Raw genomic sequence first — 22,353 nt, 5'->3', positions numbered from 1 at the left:
CCTCTTAACAGCTCACAGCTGATTACTTTTACAAACACTGCAGATGGAATTCAAGTTACAACATGAACTCTGGGAGGTTACAGCCTCCCCAGTGAGTCTTTGGTTATGTTTCTGCTCAATGCGAGTCGTCTGGGGAGTTAGGGAAATAAAATACAGTGATGTTGTTCTGAAATTGAACCTCTTCAAACTGCCATGGTTCCTTACTGTTGTGATCAAAGCCTTTTTAGCATGCAGAAGCCGAAGCCAAAGAGGGCTAAAATGCAAGCCTGCTTTTCAGCTTCTGCTGCTCCCTTTTTGTAATGAAGCCTAATTGCTTGTCTCTGCTGTGCGTGTGGGGGTGTATGTGTGTGTGTATGCTTGCTTGTGTGCGTGTGCTTGTGTGCGCGCATGCATGTATGTGTGTGTGCACTTGTGTGTGTCTGTGTGCGTTTGTGTGTGTGTGTTTTGTGTGTATATACCTGTGTGTTTGTCTCCATGCACGTGCATTTGCCCTGATACGTGCTCTGCATGCTTCAGGCCAGTTCATCGTCGAAAGAGGCCAAAAGTGAAGAAGCCCTCCTCCAAATCGCTGTGAGTTTGTCATAACCCATCTGCTCCTTTGTAGTCAGCCAAGCTCTACTACTATCTCCATCCAGATTTTTTTTTTTTAGCTTGGTCAGATGACCCAGCAGCATGTCCTCCTATTTACTGTAGTTCTGTACTCCTCTACTTACAGTAACGATCATTTACCTGCATTGCAAAGCCGCACCATCTTCTTTTTCATTCACCCTCTCGAGTCAAATTCAGTAAAGCAATGCAGACGTGACATTGTTCTCAGTACGTTGTGTTTTCAGTCGTGTTATTGTCATTTCTTACTTTTCCTCGCAGTGTTGGTAGGAACAGACCACAACTGGAGCCATGGTTTCCAGTGAATGCCACAAGTGGTACAGTTAACTTACAATGTTTTTTTTTTCCCCCCTGCACAGAGGGCAGATTTGGGAAGGGTGGGTTGGTTAACCACCCGCATCCCACGACCAACCACATCGGCCTTCTCCAGTGAAGGAAGGAGAATGGGGAGGGCAGGCAAACCCGAGGACCTTGACCACACTTCGATGGACCATAACCTGAGATACTACTCTTCTCTTTTCTGGGTTTAATTTTCGAGAGAGCTGCTCTTCGTAGCCCTCGCCCAGGTAGAGGAGACATTAAGGCTGAGAGGAAGCTTAAAGACAATTATCTACTTTGAAACATATTTCATACCGATTTCCATCTTCTGTTACCCCCAGCTGTCAGGGCTGGCAACATCAGTAGGATGCTCTAAACCAAGTGGGGCGGTTTGGTGTTCACAAACCATTCAGTCTAGCAGTAAAGCTTGTAGATAATATTCAATATGTCAGCTTTAATCAGCTTTCTTTCATGTCATACGGGACCCAGTGGAAACAACGTCAACTCTGCTGCTACACAACGATGTCATGTCCTCATGATGTCTCTGTGGCACATGCTGATTAACTCAATAATTAGCTCGCTGGGAGTAACAACAAAACCTATCTTCTTTATCTGCACCAACGTGTCTGCACATGGACGTGGAGTTTTTAACGACCAACTGTATCAGAGTTTTCGCCATAATCTTTTGTATTATAGTTGATCTTAACACTGATGAATGTCCTTTATGAAGCGCCATCTTCCTCACAGCCGTGAGACGTGTGAGATGAACAGCGTTTGCCTGCAACGATTCAACCCCACACACAGACCTTAGCGCAGGTTCTTCATGACGCTGACCAGGCCGACACTATCTCACAACGATACAATCCTCCAGAATATCTGAGCATTGACTGAATGTGTCATTAGTGAATGCCATTTTACTCCTTTGTATTGTCAGTACCACACTGTAGAAGTATCCAAATAGTTTGTTCAGCTTGCTATACATGGTGCTACAGGATAACAATACAGAAGTAAAATCTTGCTGTACAGTACAGTATGTATTTGAATGTATGTTGTGCAATTAATATAAATGTTTACAATATTTTTTATAATACTGAAGAGGCAGACCTCATTGTATGATATGAGTCGACAAAATATAGGGAGAAGTGTAGCTTGAAAAATTTCATTGCCCGCGGTTTGTATGTTTGTCCTTTCCTTATTTACATCGGAAAAGCACTTAAAGGGTTCACTGTGAAGAGATGTACATTAATGGATGTATAGTTTACTCTGTGCCAGAGGAAAAACACAACAGTGTAATACTTATTGATGTGAAGTTTAGCTACCTGCCTTTGTTAGCTTCTTGATTTTTTTTTTTTTTTTTTAGCAAATATTGCCATAGACCTAGAGTGCTGATAGTAACTGTGAATAAAGTTTTTTTTTTTTTTTTTTTTAGCAAATATTGCCATAGACCTAGAGTGCTGATAGTAACTGTGAATAAAGTGTTGTTTGACCTTAAATGTGACCTGACTTTTATTTGTTTTCTTGTCCAGCAGGTGTCTCTGTCTGCTTGTCCACAGGCTAATGGGTTACATACAACCCACTGACAGTTACAACAGTAGACACTTTATCTCTCTGACTGACTGAGTCGTGCAAGAATAGGTTGCAAATGAGCGCTTCATTATCCCTGATATGATATTCAAATACAAATTCAAACATCTGCAAGGTCAGGAATGTTCAGGGAAGGACACCTTGGTCCCCTAAGTGTTCCTTTTTGTCTTGTTTGCTGTTTACTGCAAACTGTGAGAAACTTGGAAAATTCTACAAAAACTAAAAATCATCAAGCCGGGATCGCACCCACATCGCCTAGCAACAGCACTGTTCTGTTACTGTTTCTTTGGCAGCAAAAATTCAAGCTGAAGTCTGGTTTTAGTTGGATATTTGAGACGCATATCTACCAATAAAACACATAAGTAGATTTACTGTTTGGTTTTTTTTTTTTGTTTTTTAGTAACAGTAGTCTGTCTTTTGTAGTAAATAAACTACAAATAATTAAGAAACCCTGTGATAGACTGGTGACCTGTCCAGGGTGTCCCCTGCCTTCGCCCTAAGTCAGCTGGGATAGACTCCAGCCTTCCACAACCCTAGTGAGGATTTAGCGGTGTATAGATAATGGATGGATGGATGGATGGATGGATAATTAAGAAACAATATTAAATTATTTATCATGTTGCAAGAAAAGTTGGCAAAAAGTGAAGTCTCCTCCAAACATGTTGTGATAGTTCTCGCTGATTAAATTAAATTTAACATTTTATCACTCTGCTGCATGTTAAGGTTACAGTTTGGCTCCTACACTGCAATAATTTCTGTAACAAACAAAAAAAAAGTTTAAATTCTGGTTGCAAAGGTAACAGAAGAAAAGTGTTAAAACCAGTGAAATACTTATGGTTTTAAAACCATAAAAAGTGTGAAAATGTGTTATTTTATGGTCACATAATGGTTTTTTTTGTTGTTTTTTTTGGACATCATTTACAGCGTTGGCCTTTTTTACAGTCATGCAAATTAATACTTTTCTGTGATGTTACTAGATATTATCTATAAATAATTAAAACTGGGAAAATAAGCAACAAAATGTTTTAAACAACTAACCATTTTTCAGTCCTTAATATATAAACTTTTTAATCAAATAACAGCAAATATCTATGAGATTGTATTTTTTCTAATTTAATACAGTAAGAATTATTTACCATTTATGTACTTAATGGCAAATAGCACTAAACTAATGCTACTTTTGTTGATTTAATACAGTAAAAATAGTGTAATTTAGTCAAACATTGATAAAAAAAAACACAAAAAACTTTCTTACTTTGTTCAATGATTGTACTAGATATCATCCGTAATTAAATAATTACAAATATCTTATTACATATGATTTTTTGTGTCACATAAAAAAATTGATACCTATTATTATATTATCTGTAATTATACAAAACAGATCATCTGTTTTAAAAAATAATAAATAATTTGTCATTATTTGACAAATATCTTTAAAGTAATGATAGTTTTGAATTTTGCTCATGTTTTTTTTTTTATAAAAATAGTCAATGTGTAAATCAACACTTGATTACCAGATTTTTTTTAATGTAATTAAACAAAATAGAAGAAGTAACATTTTAACATTATTTACAATTTTTCAGTCCTTAATATATAGAATGCTTCTCTTACATTATGTCTATCTGCAATTTTGACTTTTTAGGTTATTTTTTAATACAGTCAAAATGTAAATCAATACTTTTTTGTGTGATTTAACTAGATATTATCTGTACTTATACAAAACAGATAATCTGTAAAATAACAGTTAAATTATTTATCATTATATCTTGAAAGTGAAGGTATTTTTTTTGCGAATGTAGCTGAGTAAAAAAATGTTATTTAATAGTCAAACATTGTAAAAAAAAAAAAAAACAATTATCATTTATAAAAACACAAATTCTTGATGTAGACATAATTAACAGTCTGTTTTCTTGGGTTTTTTTTATAATGAACGTGTAAATCAGTACTTGATTACCAGATTTTTTTTATATGTTTTAAACAAAAAAGAAAAAGTAACATTTTTAACATTAACTTTTTTTTTCTTTTTTTTTTACAGTCAAGGTGTAATTCAATACTTTCTTGTGTGATTTAACTTTTTAATTAACCTTTTTTTTTTCTTTTTTAAAATAAAATACCGGTAAATCGTTTTAAAGTTAAAAACCGCGGTTCGTCCCGGTGGGGGTGAGCAGCAGCAGCAGCAGCAGCAGTCCGGGTGACCCTCGTCCCAACCGATGACTCACGTGCGGAGGCGGAGACTCCATATCGGATCCACCGCCGTAGGACGGTCCCGTCCTCCTCACTGCTCCAACCGCTCAGAAAACCAGCCCCTCATCCCGATACGAGCACAACACTGGTTTTCCTCTTTCGACTACGCCTGGTTTACAATGTGAAGAACATGTCCGGGACAAGGTGAGTTAACTTTAACTTTAACGGAGCGAACGTGGAGAAAGTTTTCGGAGCCGGTGTCGCGTCGCAAACATCCCGCCGCGGAGAGCTTGTTGTGCGGACGGACAGTGAACGAGACACGCCGCTCAGTGGATACTCAACTACTTGTAGCGTGTTTTAAACTGTGAATGTTTGAAAAATGTGTGACTGAAAAAGTGAGCTAATGTAAAGAAGCTAGCTGAAATTCAAGTTTAATTCCGCTGCTATCTTTACGACACATTTATCGCCGCACAGCTCTAGTAACTCGCTAGCACGCAGCACGAGACACTGTGAGGGAAAGTTTGGCTCTGAAAAGTTCACTTCATTCGCTATTTGTAGTGGAGTTCAACTAGCCGCAGTTGGGAGACTACATTCTTCGTTTATCTATCACCACCAGCCGCATCTGTTGGGTTTTTTTTTTTCTTTCAACTCGTCCACTTTGCTGTGGTTAGGAGACCAGTAACCCAAACGGAAGGCAAATGTTCCACAGTCCATTTGTTGCTCCCATTTGTACTGGTGGCTCTCAGCTCCCAGCTTCTGGTTTCATCTCCACATGTCCTCACCAGCTGCAGATGTGCGTTAAAACTTTCTTCAACTTTCTTAGGCTGCTCGCTTTGCTTTTAGTCCCCACAGTCTATTTAAAGCTGAGCAGGAGAAGCTGCAAAGTTTTCCCTTCAGCTGTTGGTGAATGATATACACCCTTCAGACTGAGTGCTGTGATTTCCAACTTGATGGCTCACTGGTAGAAGCTATGGGAGTCTTTGATGCCTTATGTTCCTCCACTTCTCCTACTTGTGTCCATGTTGTATAACACGCTGCCACCTACGCTGTTTGACAAGCCAACCCTTCAGTCTGATGTCATTTCTGTAGCCTGGAGCTGTTCACTTGGCATGGTGTGCCATCCTGACTTCCTGGGTGCAGCAGTTTCACCGTCTTGCCTGCCCAGCTGGTGCTCATCTGATGCCTGCTGGGTGCATCTGCGTGGTGTTTCTGCAGACGTGTGAACTTCTCTATCTGTCCGGCGCGGTGTCTTTATCTGTCTATCACAGCATCTTTATCTGCATTACAGACAGGGAAGGCAGGATGGCAGGAGACAGTGATCCATTTGGTGCTGCTGCCACTTGAAACGTCTCCTCCGTTCATGTGCTTGTCAGTGTGAGGAGCAGGAATCACAATAGGATGTTGTCTCGTTGTTTACCCCGCTAGCTCACAACAGTGGGCCGACAAAAGAGAACAAACCGTGAACCCCCTCCCCACCCCGAACAGGATGAATCAAAATTGCGTCTTTTGACAAAGACAAGACAGGATGTCCATCCGATGGAGAATCTCACAATAGAAATGTTGTTTTCCTGTTAAGAGGGAATGATTTTGAAGCTTGTGCTTGCAGTGAGCAGCTTGTTATGGGCTGTGACATGTTAATAATGTAATCGGTGTGACTGAATTAGTTTTTTTAGACACACAGCTTTAAAGCAAATGTTTCAGCTTTCACCTCCTTCTTTCCTGTACTGTAATCCCGGTCACGTCCCCGGGGATCAGTGTTCTTAACACTCAACGCACACTTTTCATTTGACTTTGATTCTCTGTGGCCTGCCACAGTGACTCTGTAATGAGGTTAAGGTGATTTGCCCAAACACATTTATCTGTAACTGTACAACCGCCGACATTTTGAACCTCGTCTCTGTGGGGATTAAAAGCCGGTTTAACTTTGTGGCCCACACTTGGTTGAACTTGATGCTAAGAGTGCTGATCATCGCTCAGTAGCATTAAAGGGGATAATAGCTCGTGGCACTTTTAGATAGGCCGTAAGAGCGAACAAATCACCTGCTTCTAAAGAGGTGAAAAACTTTGTTCAAACTTAGTGAACAGCCACAGAGCGAAATGTTAATAGCGTCTACACAAAATGCAGATTGCATGAAACAGCAATGCAGCCCTGAACCACACATGAATGAAACAAGGTGCAGGTCTGTCTAGAAGCATTCTGCTTCTGAAATACACTCTACCGCAGCCTGTCTTTTGTTATTAGGAAAATATTCATCTGTTCCTTAACGTTGATCCCCTGCGATGGCCTCTTAAATCATAATCCACTCCTCCCCTCAGGCCCACGCAGGCCGAGCGTTAACATCTTCACCAGGCTGCTCTGCATTTCTAATCCTAGAGAGCCTGCAGTCTGCACCTTCACTTCCTCTAGAGGACAATCCGGACGTGTCTTTCCTGTGTGGCTCCTCTTCCAGCCGCTGACCCCCTAACTCACCCTGTAACTCTGCTCTGGGATTAGACTCTGGCCTCGTTTGTCATGTCAGCAGGGGAGGAATTGGAGGGGGGGATGGTGCGGACCTACTCAAAATGAAGTTGCAAACTGCTACTGGTGGTGGGCAAAGCAGATCAGATATGGAAAATGTTGTTTCGGCAGCCCGCAGATGGCAAAGGTTGAATGTTTGAGTTAATGCTTAACATGTACTCATTGATAACATATATGACCCAGGACGGTTTTACAAGGTAAAGTTTGGACAATGTATGTTTGGGGTTATTAAACACAATTACATCCTAATAGGTCCACTCATTTTTCTTGTTTGGACAAGTGACCCCATTGTTGCTGCTCTGACAGCTGGTGTACTGGACTGAAAGACCAGGCTGTATGCGGTAAACACCCTGATCCCGTCCTCAGCCTCTCCTGCACATGTTCACTCTCGTCCAGAGTCTTATCTGACCTGAAAAGTCTCCATATGCTCTTCGACTAATGAAAGGGGTGGATTTTGGGACGGACAGGAACTTGTGTTTGGTCAGGCTTGCCCCTATAAAAGGGAATTTATTGACTGTGTTGCTGAGCGGGGTCTCAGACAGACAGGGACTGTTCAGCTGAGCAGTAAGGGGGCCGGAAGTTCCCAGCATTTCTACTGAAAGCTGCAGCATTCGTGGGAGAAGGCAAGATGGCGGGACAAGACAATACTCTCCATACAGAAATCACAGAGCGTTGCTTCTCTGCATTTAGTCTGTAGGAGGATTACAGCGAGGGTATCTGAAGTAACATTCAACTGCCAACACAAAAATGTTCTCCTGGAACCGGTGGTGAGGTAGGCACTTTTATCTCGCATCTCATGAAGAATCAGTTTGTTGCAGTGGGGGTGAACATTTGGCAACTACAAGGAATGAATTCACTAAGGCCATGTAAAATCGCTAGTTGGAAAGCAGCATGGGAAAAGCTGGCCTTGCTGAAGGTGGCTGAGCGACCTTGTGAGATCCGGTCTAATCCAGTGCCAATGGAGAGGGGAAACTGTCTCTAGTTCTGGATTAGGGCAGCTGTTGAAGGAGGTCACCCCAGACCTCCTATGCATGTCCCAAGCTCCTCCCCAGTGGGGCTCTGATAGGCTGTGTGGAGGCAACACAGAGAGTTCTCGTTGAATGAAGCCTGCCTGTTGATCTGACAATAGTCAGCATTGTTCCGTACTATCACAGGCTGCAGAATCGGGTGCATATCACAGGCTTTGTAATGCATATGACCGTGAATCATCACAGGACATTCTTGTCAACTCGGTGCCCACTCTTTTCTATTCCCAGAGAGTCCACAGACTTATGTAGAAGAAAAAGCCGTTGGCGTTTGCAGCGAAAAGGAATATTTTTGTGACTTCTCAGTTAGATAATTGTATTCATGTGCACACATTTCACAGGCAGTCCACATTGTCCTTTGTTTTCCTTCTTGCTGAAGACAGATTACAGGTTGTGCAAAGAGCTTCAAAATGTGAAAAGTCCACTTTGCATTTTTTTTGACCATGCCATGGTTTTAAAATAGACCCCACGTTCAGTGTGGTTAGTATAAGCCAAGCATATAGCACACAGACCAAACCGGACCATCTGGTTACTGCAGTTTCAACTGTGTCATTGTAAGACTCAGAACTGCCAATCACACTTTTCTCAGGCGATACTAGACAAGATGAAAGAGTTTATTGGAAGTGTGTTTACTCATCCCTACTGAGTGATGATGACATTTTCTTGTTAAAGAGCTGCTGAAGGAGAATTGCCGTGCCTTACTTTAGAAATTTAGAAAGAAATTACGAAAGGCAGTTTTGGTTTCTTTACTGTTAAATTTGCTGGTGATATTTCTTTATTCTTAATGCTGCAGCGGGAGACCAACTTAAGTCTGTCAGTGATGCAACACTTTCTTTTTATGTGCACATCATCGGATTGTACAGTGTCTTTAATATTTTATTTCCCTTTTTCCCGTTCATCACTTTCATTACAGAACTGTCACACCCAACATCAACAGCTTGTTAGTATCTTATCCGCGCGGGGCTTTTTGGAGGTGAATCAGGTGACAGGGTGAGCTCAGGAGTCCACTGTTCTGTTCATCTTTATCCTCCCACACTAGCCTTGTTCTCTCTGCCAGGCATGTGGCTGCCCGGCTGTTTGGTCTTAAAGTGCTTTACCTCTCTTCCCCTCCTTGGCAACCTGCCACAGTGATGCCTGGGTTGGCTCACATAAGGCCGGCTCTATCATACCTCACGTGTCTGACGGTGAAAGACGACCCTCAAACTTGTTTGCCAATGTCAGCACACGAGGGGTGAGGAATGGACACTGACAACTGCTGCTGAAGTTTAGGAGGAAAAGAGAAAAGGGGAGGAGGTTGGAAGCACAGAAAAAAACGTGTGGACCGATTAGAGGCCTCGTCTTCAATCGTGTGGTCCAATTTGAAAACATTGTTTTTATCTGCTTGAATGACTTCTATCTGCATAAAAATGCAAAAATCTAGGAAATGCCCCTCTGAGTCAGCTGCAAGTCTCTCTGTGATAATAAATCTGTTTCACTGTATCCAATCACACAATCTCAGTGTTCTGCAGAAAACTGCTAATGCACAAGTATTGATTTTTTTGTAAACTCATAAATGCTACTTGCTAAATACTGCTCAAAGCCATACCTGGGCTGAGACCTTTGATCAAATTGCAATTTCATACTCTGCAGCTGTCTGATAATACAAAACATGAAATAAGTCACTGAGAACACTATTGTGTGATTGGCGTCGGTGAGGAGACACCAGTTAACTTTATTTTAAACGACTACAAAGCTGGATCATTTTAATAATTAAGGTAAACAGCTTGCAGTCATATGTCAAGTGTTTTCAAGCAGGTCGGTTTTACCTGCCCATACAATTAGGCTGTTTTTAAATCTGTTTACTTTGGAGATTGGTTTGCAGCCACTGTTCAAAAACATTTTCTTTTTCAAGGTGGAAAGCTGCTTGGCACTGATGAAAGGCCAACGCTGAGAGAAAAACCTTGTATTTTATAATTTATCTTGCGTTTTTGTGAACGCTCTCTGGAAAATGAGCAGCCTTTCAAAAGTCTCATTGGTAAGACATCAATCGCCCCAAGTTCTTATCCATTGATTTTTTTTCTACACCCTTTTGATCATCTGAGGAGCAGTAACAGGGTTTTTTTTTTTCTTGAACAGAGAAATTTTTGGCAGGGGTTTTAGCCAGCACCAAAGGAAAATCTCCAGCACCAAAATAAAAGTTGAGAATAAAAATAGCAATTATTTTTTTTTAAAATCCAACTTTGTTAAATGGGTTACATGTACTCCAGCATAATAGACTTTTTTTTTAATCAAGTGGATAGAAATACAAGGAAAATGCATAGATTTCTTTCAAATAAGGTAACCTGTCACCATCAAATGACCATTCTGAGGCAGGAAAAACCCTGAGTAACCTAAACAAGAATACATTTAACACAAGCATTGAGTTTTAAAAAGTTATAAATACTTCTACAGAAATTCAAACAATGGGCAGAACATTCTCTTAGATTAACCTGGAGTTTCAGATACTTGTATCCTAAATTATATCCTAATCAATGTCAAACTGGAAACACCATCCCTCAACAGAGGTGGAGGTCTGAGGCATCATCTCTCACCTGTTTACAATTCAGTCCTAAGATCTCTCCCCAGGAAGATGAAACCACATACACACCTAGCCACAAAAGACCCTAACGAACTCCATTGTGGCAGGGGGAGCACAAACGACCCACATAACGAGGGGGAGGAACAACAAACCCCCAACAAACTCAGGTGTTAAAGGCTCCTTTAGGATATAAGTATCTGGAACTCCCAACTAGTCAGTCAGAACTGATGAAGCCTCTTGGATGAGAGGTGAAACGTCTTCAAGGAACTCAAGCAAGTCCAGTTGCTATGATTAATCTAAGAGAATAACCATGACCTGGATTACTGAGAATCTTCACAGACAATGGGCGGAACAGTAAACAAGGCAGGCACTATGCAGGCCTGTGGATCTGGTTTACAAAACATATCACTGTTAAAGTCAGAGAACTAGGTAGGTAAACAGCATCCTAACCCCTAGCATTAATTTTAACGAGGGCTGCTGCAGGGACAAATGCCTCTCAGAAGTCCATTGCTCTGCAACAGACCCAGCGGCCCTTATGCCAGTTTGTTTGTTGTTAAATTATATGCAGCACACACAGGCCAATTGTGCCGTGAGTTCTACTGACCCCCGACTCTGGTGACACAGCAGGAACGGGAGGTGTGAAACAAAAGGGCCAAAGAATGTGTGAATGACAGGTGCAGGACTTTTTTCTGTCATCTGAAACATGTGCACTCTCCCCTCTCCCTGTGATTGTTCTGGATGCCTGGGCGGAGAGCAGGAGCCTGATCCCACATCCTACACAGTGGTGGCCCATATGCACCTCGCCTCAGTCCAGTTTCCAGCTGCAACATTTTGTTCAGTGGAGGTTTAAGGGAACCAAAACTACGCCTCTGTAAAAGCAGAATTATGCTTGTGAAAAGGACAAGATTGCATGTCATTTGTGCCTTGTCAGTGCAACATATTAATATGGAAAATACCCAAATCCAACCTCTTAGTTGGTCTCAGTGCAGTTTTGTCTTTGCAGTGCTGCTGATGAGGTTACACATGTTAAAGCCGCTGCCCTCTGCACACCAGAAAACAGGATCGTCGCCACAGCACTCGACATGCCAGGTTTACAGTTACACTCTTCGTTAGTTGCAGCTACTAGAACCGCTGCCAAGCACTCAGTAGTCGGTCCGTGTCCCCGCTCTTGTTTTACAATATTTAGATAAGCAGGTTGCCTAGCAGCCATGCTGAATAGACTTTGTACATGGTTTATACGTAACCAAACAGAAGTCTGGTTTTGGCAGATCGCTCCTTGTATTATATTGAGGTACAGGCCTCTGCTTGTTCTGTGAAAGCAAATTACTGGTGGTTTCTCAGTGTTGCTACATTTTTTAATAGTTTTGTATCTGTGCGGCAAGGTGTTTTTAAATTCCTACCTTGCCTCAGAGTGAGGACTTATTTTTATGCCAGTAACTGAGGAGAAAGGATGTTTTATGTCTCTAAATAGGAAAGAGCAGGTCTGTAAATATACCGGCAAGGGTGGACCTTGGCACTTGCTGCTGCGCCTGGTGACGAGAGTGCTAAGGTTTCCTCGATGAATGGCAGGCCCTGTGTGAGAACTCAGCCTGCCTCGGTCCACAAGGGACAGTCGCAAGCAACAACTCAGAATAGTGTGTTGTTGGAAAAGGTTAGAGGTTACCTTCCAAGAGTACAAAACGACAAACGGGAGCGTAACTGGCTCACTGCTTTTTGTCTGTTATCTCACCTAAACAAGTTTATGGACTCATGAATTTAGTGATACTCCATCTGGTCCAGTTTCTAAAGGTGTCCTATCTGTCTGTCATAAATGCCACAATGCTAGTGAAGCAGTAAGCTGCATTTCAGCCACTACCAGATTATCTGATAAAACGCCACTGACATAGTTTAGTCAAAACTCTTTGCTACTCAGAGAAAACAATCTTTTCTTTCTCTCTGTATGGTTTATCTTTTTGATGAAATCGCCAGCCAAACTGCTACCCAAGTTTGTTTGAAATCCAAAGTTGGACAATGACACAAGGTTGCTTGGTGCCCTATTTCTACTGAATGCATTGTCCAGTCCTCTATGTTTACTGTTGCTGGGAAAAGTGCCATTTACACTTTAGCGCTGGCTTTGAACAATGGGGCAGATTCCATGAGCTATATTCTGTTGTTTCCCTCACTCTGGGAAACCGCTCTCAGTTCTAGTTATTTTTGGAGCCGACTGTAAATTGTGCGTGATAGATAGAGTCGTTCTCCTTCAGAAAGCCTCTGGCACATTGTGACTGAGAGAAACAGGATGGTCGAAAAGGTGTGTTTGTGGCTGTGTATCAGTTTTGGCCTCTTGGTCTCAGTGGTGGGCTCTGTTTGCAGAGATTTTTTTTCACAATTTGACAAGCTTTATTTTTAGTCGTGGAATAACCATAGGCTGCTGAAGCGTCTCCTTGACCCAAATGGGAGACAGAGACCCTGTGTGCCATGGGAGAGCAGAGTGTGTTATTGCACACAAGAGTAAAAGGGACATGAGATTTCATACTTCCTTTTTCCATAACTTTCAAACCTGTGGGCAGTTGTTTGACACAGAACTATCTGTCATTCACTGAGTGATGAATCGAGGTTGTGTGAACAAAAGTAAAGTGAATTAAAGTAAATTCTCAGTTGGGTATACTGCTTAAAAAATAGGTTCCACAAATATATATATATATATATATGGAGGCTTGTGTCAGCTAAAAGTTGCTATTTATGAAACTATTTCTGGTGGAATCTGTAAAATCTAACCCCAGTTCTCTATTCTGTGTTTACTGAAAGCAGTGGAGTGCTGATTTTGGACCGCACAAACCCATAACACGGCTCTCTGGCATGCAGGGCTGCTTCAATTAGGTTGAGTTTCCCCAGAGGTAAATCAGGTGCTGTATGCTTCAGTCATAGGACCATGTGTGTAGCAAGCTAATTTTAGATCAATATAAAACATTTCTGTTGGAGTTAAACTTCGCTGAGCTGGTGCAGACTGCATTCCGAACCATTTATGAACATTTGCAGCGTGAGGCAGATTGCCTCGGCTGCACTATGCTTTCATGTCTGCTTCTCCAGTCAGGGGATCACCTAAAGCCGAGTAGGCTGAGGTTCATTTACATGGTATCTTATTCAGTACATACTTTTCACCTGAAATGTGGCGCGACAACGGCTGTGCTCATTTAAATTTCAAAGGCAAAAGAATGACTTTTATCTCATTTTGATAGTCATGCCATTTGCAATATGATGGGAATAAAAAAAAAAAAAAGACAACTTTCATTTTTAATATAGAGAAATGGTTTGACCTCTGTCTTGGTCAGAACACAAGTCCCATTGTATAATGCAGACCCATTTAATGGTCATTTCCATGTTTTTTAGTTCTTCCAAAAGTGATTTCAAAACGTGAACACCATGCTGTCTTCCTGCTTATCAGGTTGTGTCAACAGAGCCCAGCAGGTTTGCTCTCAACTCTAACCGCTGCTTATTTACCCAGAAGGAAGGGTCCTTATGCAACTGCTACACCCCTTGCTGCTAAACTCGTCAGCTATGGCCTCCACAGTTGACCCTCAAACCCTGCTTTCCTGTTGGGCTGTTTAGGACACCGTGCAGCATTTTAAAACTTTCTGTGCTTGTTTCCCCTAGAGTCATCACTGCTGTGGAATTTTGGACGTACAATAAAGCACAGAGTGGGACACACAGCCTTAGCTTTCTTGAAGTTTTTTTTTTTTTTATTTGGAATCAGATACAAACACTACATTCAAACGCAGAACTGCATAACAGAATGCAGCATGGAGAGATCAGCTTCTCAGTGTGGGAACGCCTCTTTTGGAGGCCGGGAGCAGTAATAGGATGAAGGCTCTGGTATGTGTGGGGTGGTATTGACTGTTTGGCCTCTGCTTTGAATGCCCATTATTTGCTCGGCTTCCCACCCATTAAGTGTTGCAGATCTAATCTGTCTGAAAGTCATCTTCTGATAGTTGGGCCTCATTGTGGGACCTCTCTCTTTGTGAGAAGTCAGACTGCAGACACGACTCTGTTGTGCTGAATCCAAGCCCGGCAACACAAACAGACCTATTTTTTTTACACTCATGCACACTTTCCCCCAAAATTGCCTTTGTTGTCATCCCAGGGAGGGTTAAAAAATAAAAAATAAAATATATAAAAACACCCTACATGTGGAGTCCACTAAGGTCAGGGCTGCTTGCCTGGTGTGAGGGATTGGACCAGATGGCTTCCCAGCATAGAACACTGGGACACATGGGTAGACAGTATGTGGAAGGTTCCTATGTTCTCGCCATGCTCTGTCTATGTTTACCTGGCTGTTAAATCAAGGTATGGAGAGCCTGTGGCTGCTGCTGGCAGCACTTAAAAGAGATAAAGATTGATACTTGATGCTTGATGAACAGGTACATCAGTGTTACTCAAGGCTTTGCAATTAAAACAGAGAACAGCTGTTGTTCCCAGTGAGTTGTAGCCAACAGGGTGACATTGTAAATCTGGCAGGGCTGACTGGCACCACACTCCTCTGAGTCTATTTCTGAGGTCGGGGTGCACAGAGGATTGGTTTGGCAGGCACACGAGGAACGAATGTGGATATTTGGTGGACATTGTAGCCACTCTTATCCATGCTAAGCTTCTTGCCCCCTCTGATCATCCCAGGTAGCCCGGATAGCAGGCTCGTACCACAAACTGCCGTGACGGGGAGAAGAAAAGCTTTTCTGTCCTAAGAAAGCTGGGAAAATATCCAAACCTCTAACAGATTCTTGTGACACTAATTCCTTCCCACTGGCACCTTTCTCTCAAAGATAGTAGGCTACAGTTGGGTGAGATACTAAAGAATAGAAAAGACCTAGCCTTGCCAGGACTCTTAACTGGTTATTACGGGAGAAAAGAAAGGAGCCTTGTGATTTATTGGATATTTTGAGACCTTCCTCTGGCGGTGATCTCGACATCTACTGTGATGCAGAGCCTTGGTTAAGGATTCAGGCTGTTTGCAGTGTTCCTGTTCCCACATGGATTTGCTGGCAGGGTTAGGGCCTCCATTAGGGAATTACATCAAAGGAGACATAAACTAAGTCCACTGAAGTGTAGCATGACCTGGTTATATAGCACCAGCAAACTGCAGATCTGGCTTATTTGTCTGATGTATTTTCTAACCCTGATTTTATGTAGGTAGCTATAACACATACCCGTTGTATGGCATGAAAACATTCAGTAGCACTATAATGCCACACACACAGCGTTCTATCATTTCTTTTACATTCAGTTCATGGTCTAATTGTATGTAATCAGTTTTCACTCTTATCTGTGCCCTTTTGCCTCTGTACTTTTCTGCAAACTGGGTTGTCTTTTTCTCTAGTTTTCTCTCTCTCTGTCTCTATTTTTTTTCTTTGCACCACCTCTCTCTGTCTCTTTTTTGTTGTCTGTGTGTATTGTGCTGAGCTGGCTGTTGTCACCCTGTGATTGTAGTTAAGCTCTGTGGTTTTTGCGTTAGTAGCACTCAGAGCGTATGGTTCTTTTTGGGCCCTGCTGACTCCATGCCTGGTGTCTCACGGAGTGTGTCCACCTGTCTCCTTATTCAGGAAACACACATACGCACCATCACTTCTGCCGCTCGACTGCCTAGAGATGACATCACTGTTAACACACACACACATACAGATGGATACATGTAGGGAACACAAACATTAGCGCACTCTCCATATGGACAAGTGGGCTTTTTTGAACCTCTCAGTCTGTCAAACAGTGTGAGTTGTTTACTGCTTGTCGAGCTGATGAGTATTCAGGCGTGACTGTGGCCTCTTGTGCATCATTGTATCCTGTTGGTGAATAATCTGTTGCCGTTTTCAGCTGCAAATAACACTTTGCTGTTTGTCTTTTTTCTTCTCATTCAGCGCTGATTGGGTGGAGATCCTGGAGCCACGCTCCCGCGAGCGTATGTATGTGAATTTGACCACTGGTGAATGCGGCTGGGATCCCCCACCAGGCGTTCCTGTCCGCCAGGCAGACGGTAACCAGTGGTGGGAGTTGTTTGACCCCCAAAGTGGCCGCTTTTACTACTACAACTCCTCTGGGCGCCGCACAGTCTGGCATCGACCCCAAGGAGCCGATATAGTGCCCCTCTCCCAGCTCCAGGCCATGAAGCGATGCAGTGAGGCCAAGAAGGCCGGAGGGGGTGTGGAGAGGCACCACCATGGGACCACAGGGAGTATCAGCAGTGTAGGGAGCCAAGGGCGCTGCACGCCTCTGCCCGAGCCGGACAGTGACAGTCTGGTCCCCAGAGCCCTGGAGCCCAGTGAGGAGACTGCCAACCCCGAGCTGGACCCAGCAGTGGACAGCAGATCGCAGGGAGATGGAAGCAGCACCGAACACAGCACAGACAGCTGCAAAGAGCCACAGAGGTAAGCCTGACCAAACCTTAACTACCCTCTACAGTAAGTCTGGAAAGAGAATTATGCTTAATCATTAGAGGGTCATATTTCCAGGATAACACTGGGGAAATGTGATCACAGCATGTGCCATAGTGTGTTGTAAAGACTTTCAAATGCTTCTGCTATGAGAACCTTCAGGATTATGTTGACTTTTGACCGCTTCAGCTGGAGTCAAACTGCTGTTTTGTTTTCATTCTCACTTATCTGAACATTCCATATGTCCCATGTTTCCATACGATTGCCTGTGAACCATGCCCAGCAATTTCAGCAAATCGCTACCAAATGGGGAAAACGGTCAGTAGTATTACAGAGCACGACATTTCCCCTCACGCTAGGGTTACTGGTGCAGAACGGGGTCTAACAGTAAGTCATTCAGAGACCCCGTCACGTGCTTGGGTGTTGTGGCCTCATCCAAACCACCATTTCTTCCGTCCAAGCCAGATTCCATACATGCCACTTCTGTTTCCCCTGGCACATGGCCACTGGGGCCGTCTTGGTGTCCGTCTGTGTGCTCACTGCCACCCTACCCTGCTCTGCTCCAGCACTCGTTTAATTTTCCTAAAACAAATCTAGGCCCCAGGCCATCAAAGACTGTAGCGCCTCTTATGTGCCTGCATGAGAGACATGTGAGAGTGTGTTGTCTGTGGTTAATAACAAGCAGAACCACCACATTCCAGCTGCGTATAAACAAGGCGAACCCTGCTGGTTTTCAGAGACTCTGCCGTGGCGACTGTGGCTCTCCAGTTTCTTCTGCCTCTTCTTGTACCTCACCTTGCCCTTTAGGAGGTCTCTTCTCTGACCCTCTGATCCTTTGCTATTACATAAAGGTGGTGGGGGAACTAATTGGTCAGCCATGGCTGTTGAATGACACTCCTGGAGGCCTTGTTGCATTGCGTCTGGTGTGTGTGGGGAGTGTTAAAACTCCCCACAGGGTCCCTCTCTGCCCCAGTGACTCAACCTTTCCCAGAACCTTTTTCTGTATCCCCTTTAAACAATGGCCAGCTGTGTTCCACTGAGGAGTCTCTATCTCACTGGGACTTGATACCCTACTTAGCCATATGGCCCTTCAAATGCTCACCAGCCTCCATCTTTTAGCAGGTAATTAGAAACCACCACCAAATGCAGAGAGTGGGTGGAATGTGACAGCTCAAAATGGATGAAAATAAACGCGGAGACATGCTTGTCCGCAGTTAGTGGCCCGCCTTATTGATAATGACAAGGAACAATGGGTGAGAGCGAGGGAGAAAGTTTACATGAAGAGTTGGAATGGTTTGAGGTTAGCTAATTGTTCTGTCTGTCTCGCCCAGAGCAGAGGAGTGTTAAGGGCTTTATGAGAATATAGTGCTCTTTCCTTTTTTTTTTTTTTTTTTTGGATCTTTCTTCTTCCGGTCATAACTTTTCCACTTCCATAGATGGGGCATTTCGTTGTTTAAAGTTCCTGAATGTTTGGTTTGAGCCTCTCAGCTATTTCAGACATGTCTTAGCATGTTCTTTTTTTTTTTCTGTGAGATTTCAGCGGAGATGAAATGTTATTAACTTCTGACCTTTGAAAAACAAAGCGGTTCATTGTGGAGATGGGACAATCCCAGTTCTTCCAACGCTGGTTTCCTTTTGTTTAAGGCTATTAATAAATCTGTTCGTAATAGATGGATGGATAGTTTTCAAAGTTGCCACACAGTACACCCTGTACCATGTGTTGTTCTAACCTTTGCTTAGTTGATGCAGCTTCTTTTGTCTGTATATCCCGCTATTTGTAAAGCTCATATCTGTATTTGTCTTTGTTTGTTACTATAGTAAGCGTAAGCATATGAGCACGCTTGTATTTCTACCTGCGTGCCAAATCTGTTACTCATTGGCCAAATATTATCACATGTCCTGGGGATTTCTGGGTAGTTTTAACCTGTGGAGCTCATCAGGGAAGTACCCTGGTCTCTAGAGGTAAACATGTCAGTCACGTGCGGTTATGGCAGGAAGCTGTTGCTAACTGATCTGTTTCCATTATGTGGAACTGAAAGGTGTTACAGATCAACTAGCTTATAACATCTGTATTAAATTTCAACCACCTTTAAATGCATGTGTATGTGTGCATATTGTTGTTAACCAGGTAACATCTGTACGGGATTTGACTGTAGAAAGTCTGTGATCTATGCATGTGCCCATCTTGAATGTGTGTGGGCTTCTTTCCATGGAGCTTTCAAGTTACAGGAGACCTGTTGAGGTTGGGTAGATGTTAAGTCTGCTGATGACACATGACAACATGGTGTAAGACAACCCAGAAGTGACCTCAGGTGGTTCGCATCAGGGTCACAGCACTCTTTTGTCTCGTGGGCTGCCCAGGGGTGTATAATGGACCACTAAAATTAACAAAGGTCCTCACTTAAACCCATTTGTCCCCCAGGGTGAACTTAGGGCTTTCTCTAAGCAGGAAGTGTAGGTATGCTGAATGGAGAAGAGCCCCAAATGACTTGTATGTGCCCTCTCATTTAGCGCTGTAATGATATAGCGGTGCACAAGCATTCAGTCGAAGGCAGCCACACTAACATTAGACACTTAAAACTCGCCTTTCCTGATTGGTGGCTTGCTTTAGACTCCTTGAAAAAGATTGAGAATGCTTAGATTTTGGTGTATCAGTGCCTAAGTGGATTCGACCCCATTGCGTTGTTAGATTGTGTATTTATGTGCACTTTTACCAAAGCTGCTGCACATCAAAGACGAGACAGTATAGACGGTTTTATGAGCGTGCCATGACTTCAGTTAAAAGGATGTTGGGTTGCGTTTTAGTGTGATGTATTTTAGTGAAACTCAGGGCCAGACATCAAAACCTTCCCCAAAAGGTCACAGGTCTGGTGAAGCAGCCAACAAAAAAACGGAACAAGACTGAAAACTTTTTTTTTTTTTTGGTCCGTTTCAGTTTCAGTTTTAAGGGGATTTTTTTAAAGGGAATTTTAAAAAACATACCATGAAAGAAGAAGTCTGAGTAAAGGCCACTACAAAACCGGTTTCCCCTCATATGCTTGTGGCTGACTAGCTGTGAGTCATGTGGGAGAAATCACCAGTGGGTTTATTTAGGAAATGAGGGGGCGTCTTAAGGGGTAGATAAAGTTTTAAGTTTTTAATGAATCACACATTGTGTGCATGTTTACTGCGAGAGCAGTAGCCTCTCATGCTTTTCATCTCCCGCCATTCTGAGGACGTAGCCACAACATTTTTACACACTGGAAAGACTTGTTTTATCTCTGCGCTCCCGGTGTGGTAAGCTCATTTTTCAGATCTTTACAGCTGGTGTTTTAAGTCTGCCTATAATAGTAAAGGTTTTCTTTCTTTCTTTTTTTTCCTTTGACAAAAAAGCTGAACTTGTGATCCTGTTCTTTTCTTTGGTTAGCACTGACAATGTGCTTTTTTTGTTTTTATCTCTGTGCTGTTCTTCTACATGTTCCATATTCCACTCTGTGTTTCTCGTAATTGCAAAGTTTACGGGAAGAACCAGATTACAGAGCTACAGTTTCGTGTCTTACTGAAGCAGTAGATTCAAAACCTCTATTGTTTTTTTTTTCTTTTTCTTTTTTTTTTAGATATCACTGAAACCCTCTTTTGCAGTTAACTCTCTCTAGTGCTGTGGTGTGATGGAATATTTTTAGTGTTTTCATGCAGAACCAATGCCACCACATGTGAACTGTCCTCAGGCCGACTGACTGTCTCAGCTGACATGCAGTATCCAGAGATAGTTTTCTCTCTTTACATATAGATTAACAGTAAGAGACGAAAACACAAAAAAAAATACAGCTTGATCATTACGATTCACAATAACATAGTTATAATCCAACATTAACATACTGGTAGTACAATAGTAACACTAAGAAATTAGTTTCAAAACAAAACGCAACCAAACCAACATGAATATAGAAGAAAAACAATTAAATCAAAAGATGAGAAACACAAAATAAAATAATACAAAGGAATATAAATGTTCATTTTAAATTTAAATCCTAGTTGTTTTGGATTGTGTTTGTGTTGTCAGTACTAAATAAAGTACCTTTCCTTAGTAAATACTTTTTGAAAATCACAAGTTCTTAACAAGTTACAGAACTTCTTCCATCAATTAACCATGTTGTTTTCATACAATGCAAAATTCCTAGTCGCGTTTCTGGCAAATCTGAGTAAAATACTGATCCGGTTACAGTTTTATTTAGATTATTTTCATTTCTGTTTTGTAAATCCCCCCTAAAAACGCTTCCAGTCGTCACCCAAACCGATATTGTAATTCAGGCACTCCAGGAGCAGGTCTGCAACTTGGGTGGCGAACAGGGAGGCGAAAGGACACCCATAAAGGAGATGTTGCAAATCCTCTGCCGCCTCCCTGCACATTGCACACTCCCTTTTGTACCAGTTTTTATTTATTTGGTGCAGAATGACGCCCGTGTACGCCTGTCTGTGTCTTGATTTTATAGTCTGTGATGCTGGATTATGATGCTGATGATGATGATAATAGTGTGTTAAGTGTGCTAAAAAGCTTTTTGTGTGCATGCATATCCAATGAGACAGTATTGTGTACTACTCTGATGTTGTTTATCTGCTCTTTTATGTTTCTGATCATATCTCTGTAACTAGATTGTATCAGATTTTGTGTGTGGGAGAGAGAGAGAGAGAAGAGGCTGCAGACTTAATAATGCCATGCAAACTGTGTGCTATAATTGGATCTGTCCTCACGAAAAGAGTTGCAGATAGACTTTCAAATTCCAGAGGCGGGTCTCTCTGGAATCTGGTAGGGTTTGGCTTTATCCTGTCTCTTCAGAACGATCCTGCTGGCTGTCCTCTGACCCAGCCCGGCACTCCTCACAGGCTCGGGCTGCAGGAGCCACAGACAGACACAGCTGGTAGACATCTTGGCTCAGAGGAGGGAGGTGCGTCAGTTCAGCTGTTGCAGGACAGCTGGCTCTCTGGAGGTGTCTTACAGGAACTAGGATGCTACCAGCTTTGCTTCTATTCCAAAATGTTATTTTATGGCTCCACTTGGTATTTTTTTATAACAGATTGTTCAAAAGTGAGAGGAAAAACCAGCTTTGAACACTAGGGAAGTGGATGCAACGTTGTCCTTAGCGAATCCTCTTTGTCTTCTCAGTTTCCTTCCTGTACGCA

The 22,353-nt window shown here is 42.4% G+C and overlaps 2 protein-coding genes and 1 long non-coding RNA gene across 11 annotated transcripts in view; 2 read left to right on the top strand and 1 right to left on the bottom strand.

Annotated features, from left to right (window-relative positions):
* sulf2a (sulfatase 2a) overlaps positions 1–2,229 on the top strand; it is a 33,676-nt gene extending 31,447 nt beyond the window's left edge. For 4 of the 6 annotated variants that reach the window (XM_008283963.1, XM_008283965.1, XM_008283962.1 and 1 more), the window contains 2 exons: positions 517–570; positions 966–2,229. In XM_008283963.1, coding sequence (XP_008282185.1) covers positions 517–570; positions 966–996 — 85 coding nt within the window. In that variant the 3' untranslated portion in view covers positions 997–2,229. The remainder of the gene's footprint in view (positions 1–516; positions 571–965) is intronic. The other 2 variants (XM_008283967.1, XM_008283966.1) reach the window with 1 other exon arrangement.
* Positions 2,230–2,255: 26 nt separating this feature from the next.
* Positions 2,256–2,422, bottom strand: LOC103358832 (uncharacterized). The gene is made up of 2 exons (XR_520274.1): positions 2,371–2,422; positions 2,256–2,301 (listed from the first exon to the last, which is right to left on the bottom strand). It is a non-coding gene; the product is annotated as an uncharacterized LOC103358832 (long non-coding RNA).
* Positions 2,423–4,736: 2,314 nt separating this feature from the next.
* The window catches only part of arhgap46a (Rho GTPase activating protein 46a), a 32,948-nt gene continuing 15,331 nt past the window's right edge, over positions 4,737–22,353 (top strand). For 2 of the 4 annotated variants that reach the window (XM_008283958.1, XM_008283957.1), the window contains exons 1-2: positions 4,737–4,899; positions 16,681–17,187. In XM_008283958.1, coding sequence (XP_008282180.1) covers positions 4,886–4,899; positions 16,681–17,187 — 521 coding nt within the window. In that variant the 5' untranslated portion in view covers positions 4,737–4,885. Of the gene's footprint in view, positions 4,900–7,902; positions 7,986–16,680; positions 17,188–20,028; positions 20,470–22,353 lie in introns of those variants that run through there. The other 2 variants (XM_008283959.1, XM_008283960.1) reach the window with 2 other exon arrangements.

The sequence above is a fragment of the Stegastes partitus genome, unplaced genomic scaffold (assembly GCF_000690725.1).
Source record: "Stegastes partitus isolate 25-593 unplaced genomic scaffold, Stegastes_partitus-1.0.2 Scaffold334, whole genome shotgun sequence".
NCBI classification, from domain to species: Eukaryota; Metazoa; Chordata; class Actinopteri; family Pomacentridae; genus Stegastes; species Stegastes partitus.
Note: the sequence above shows the minus strand (reverse complement) of the source record. Positions and strands in the feature narration are given on the sequence as shown.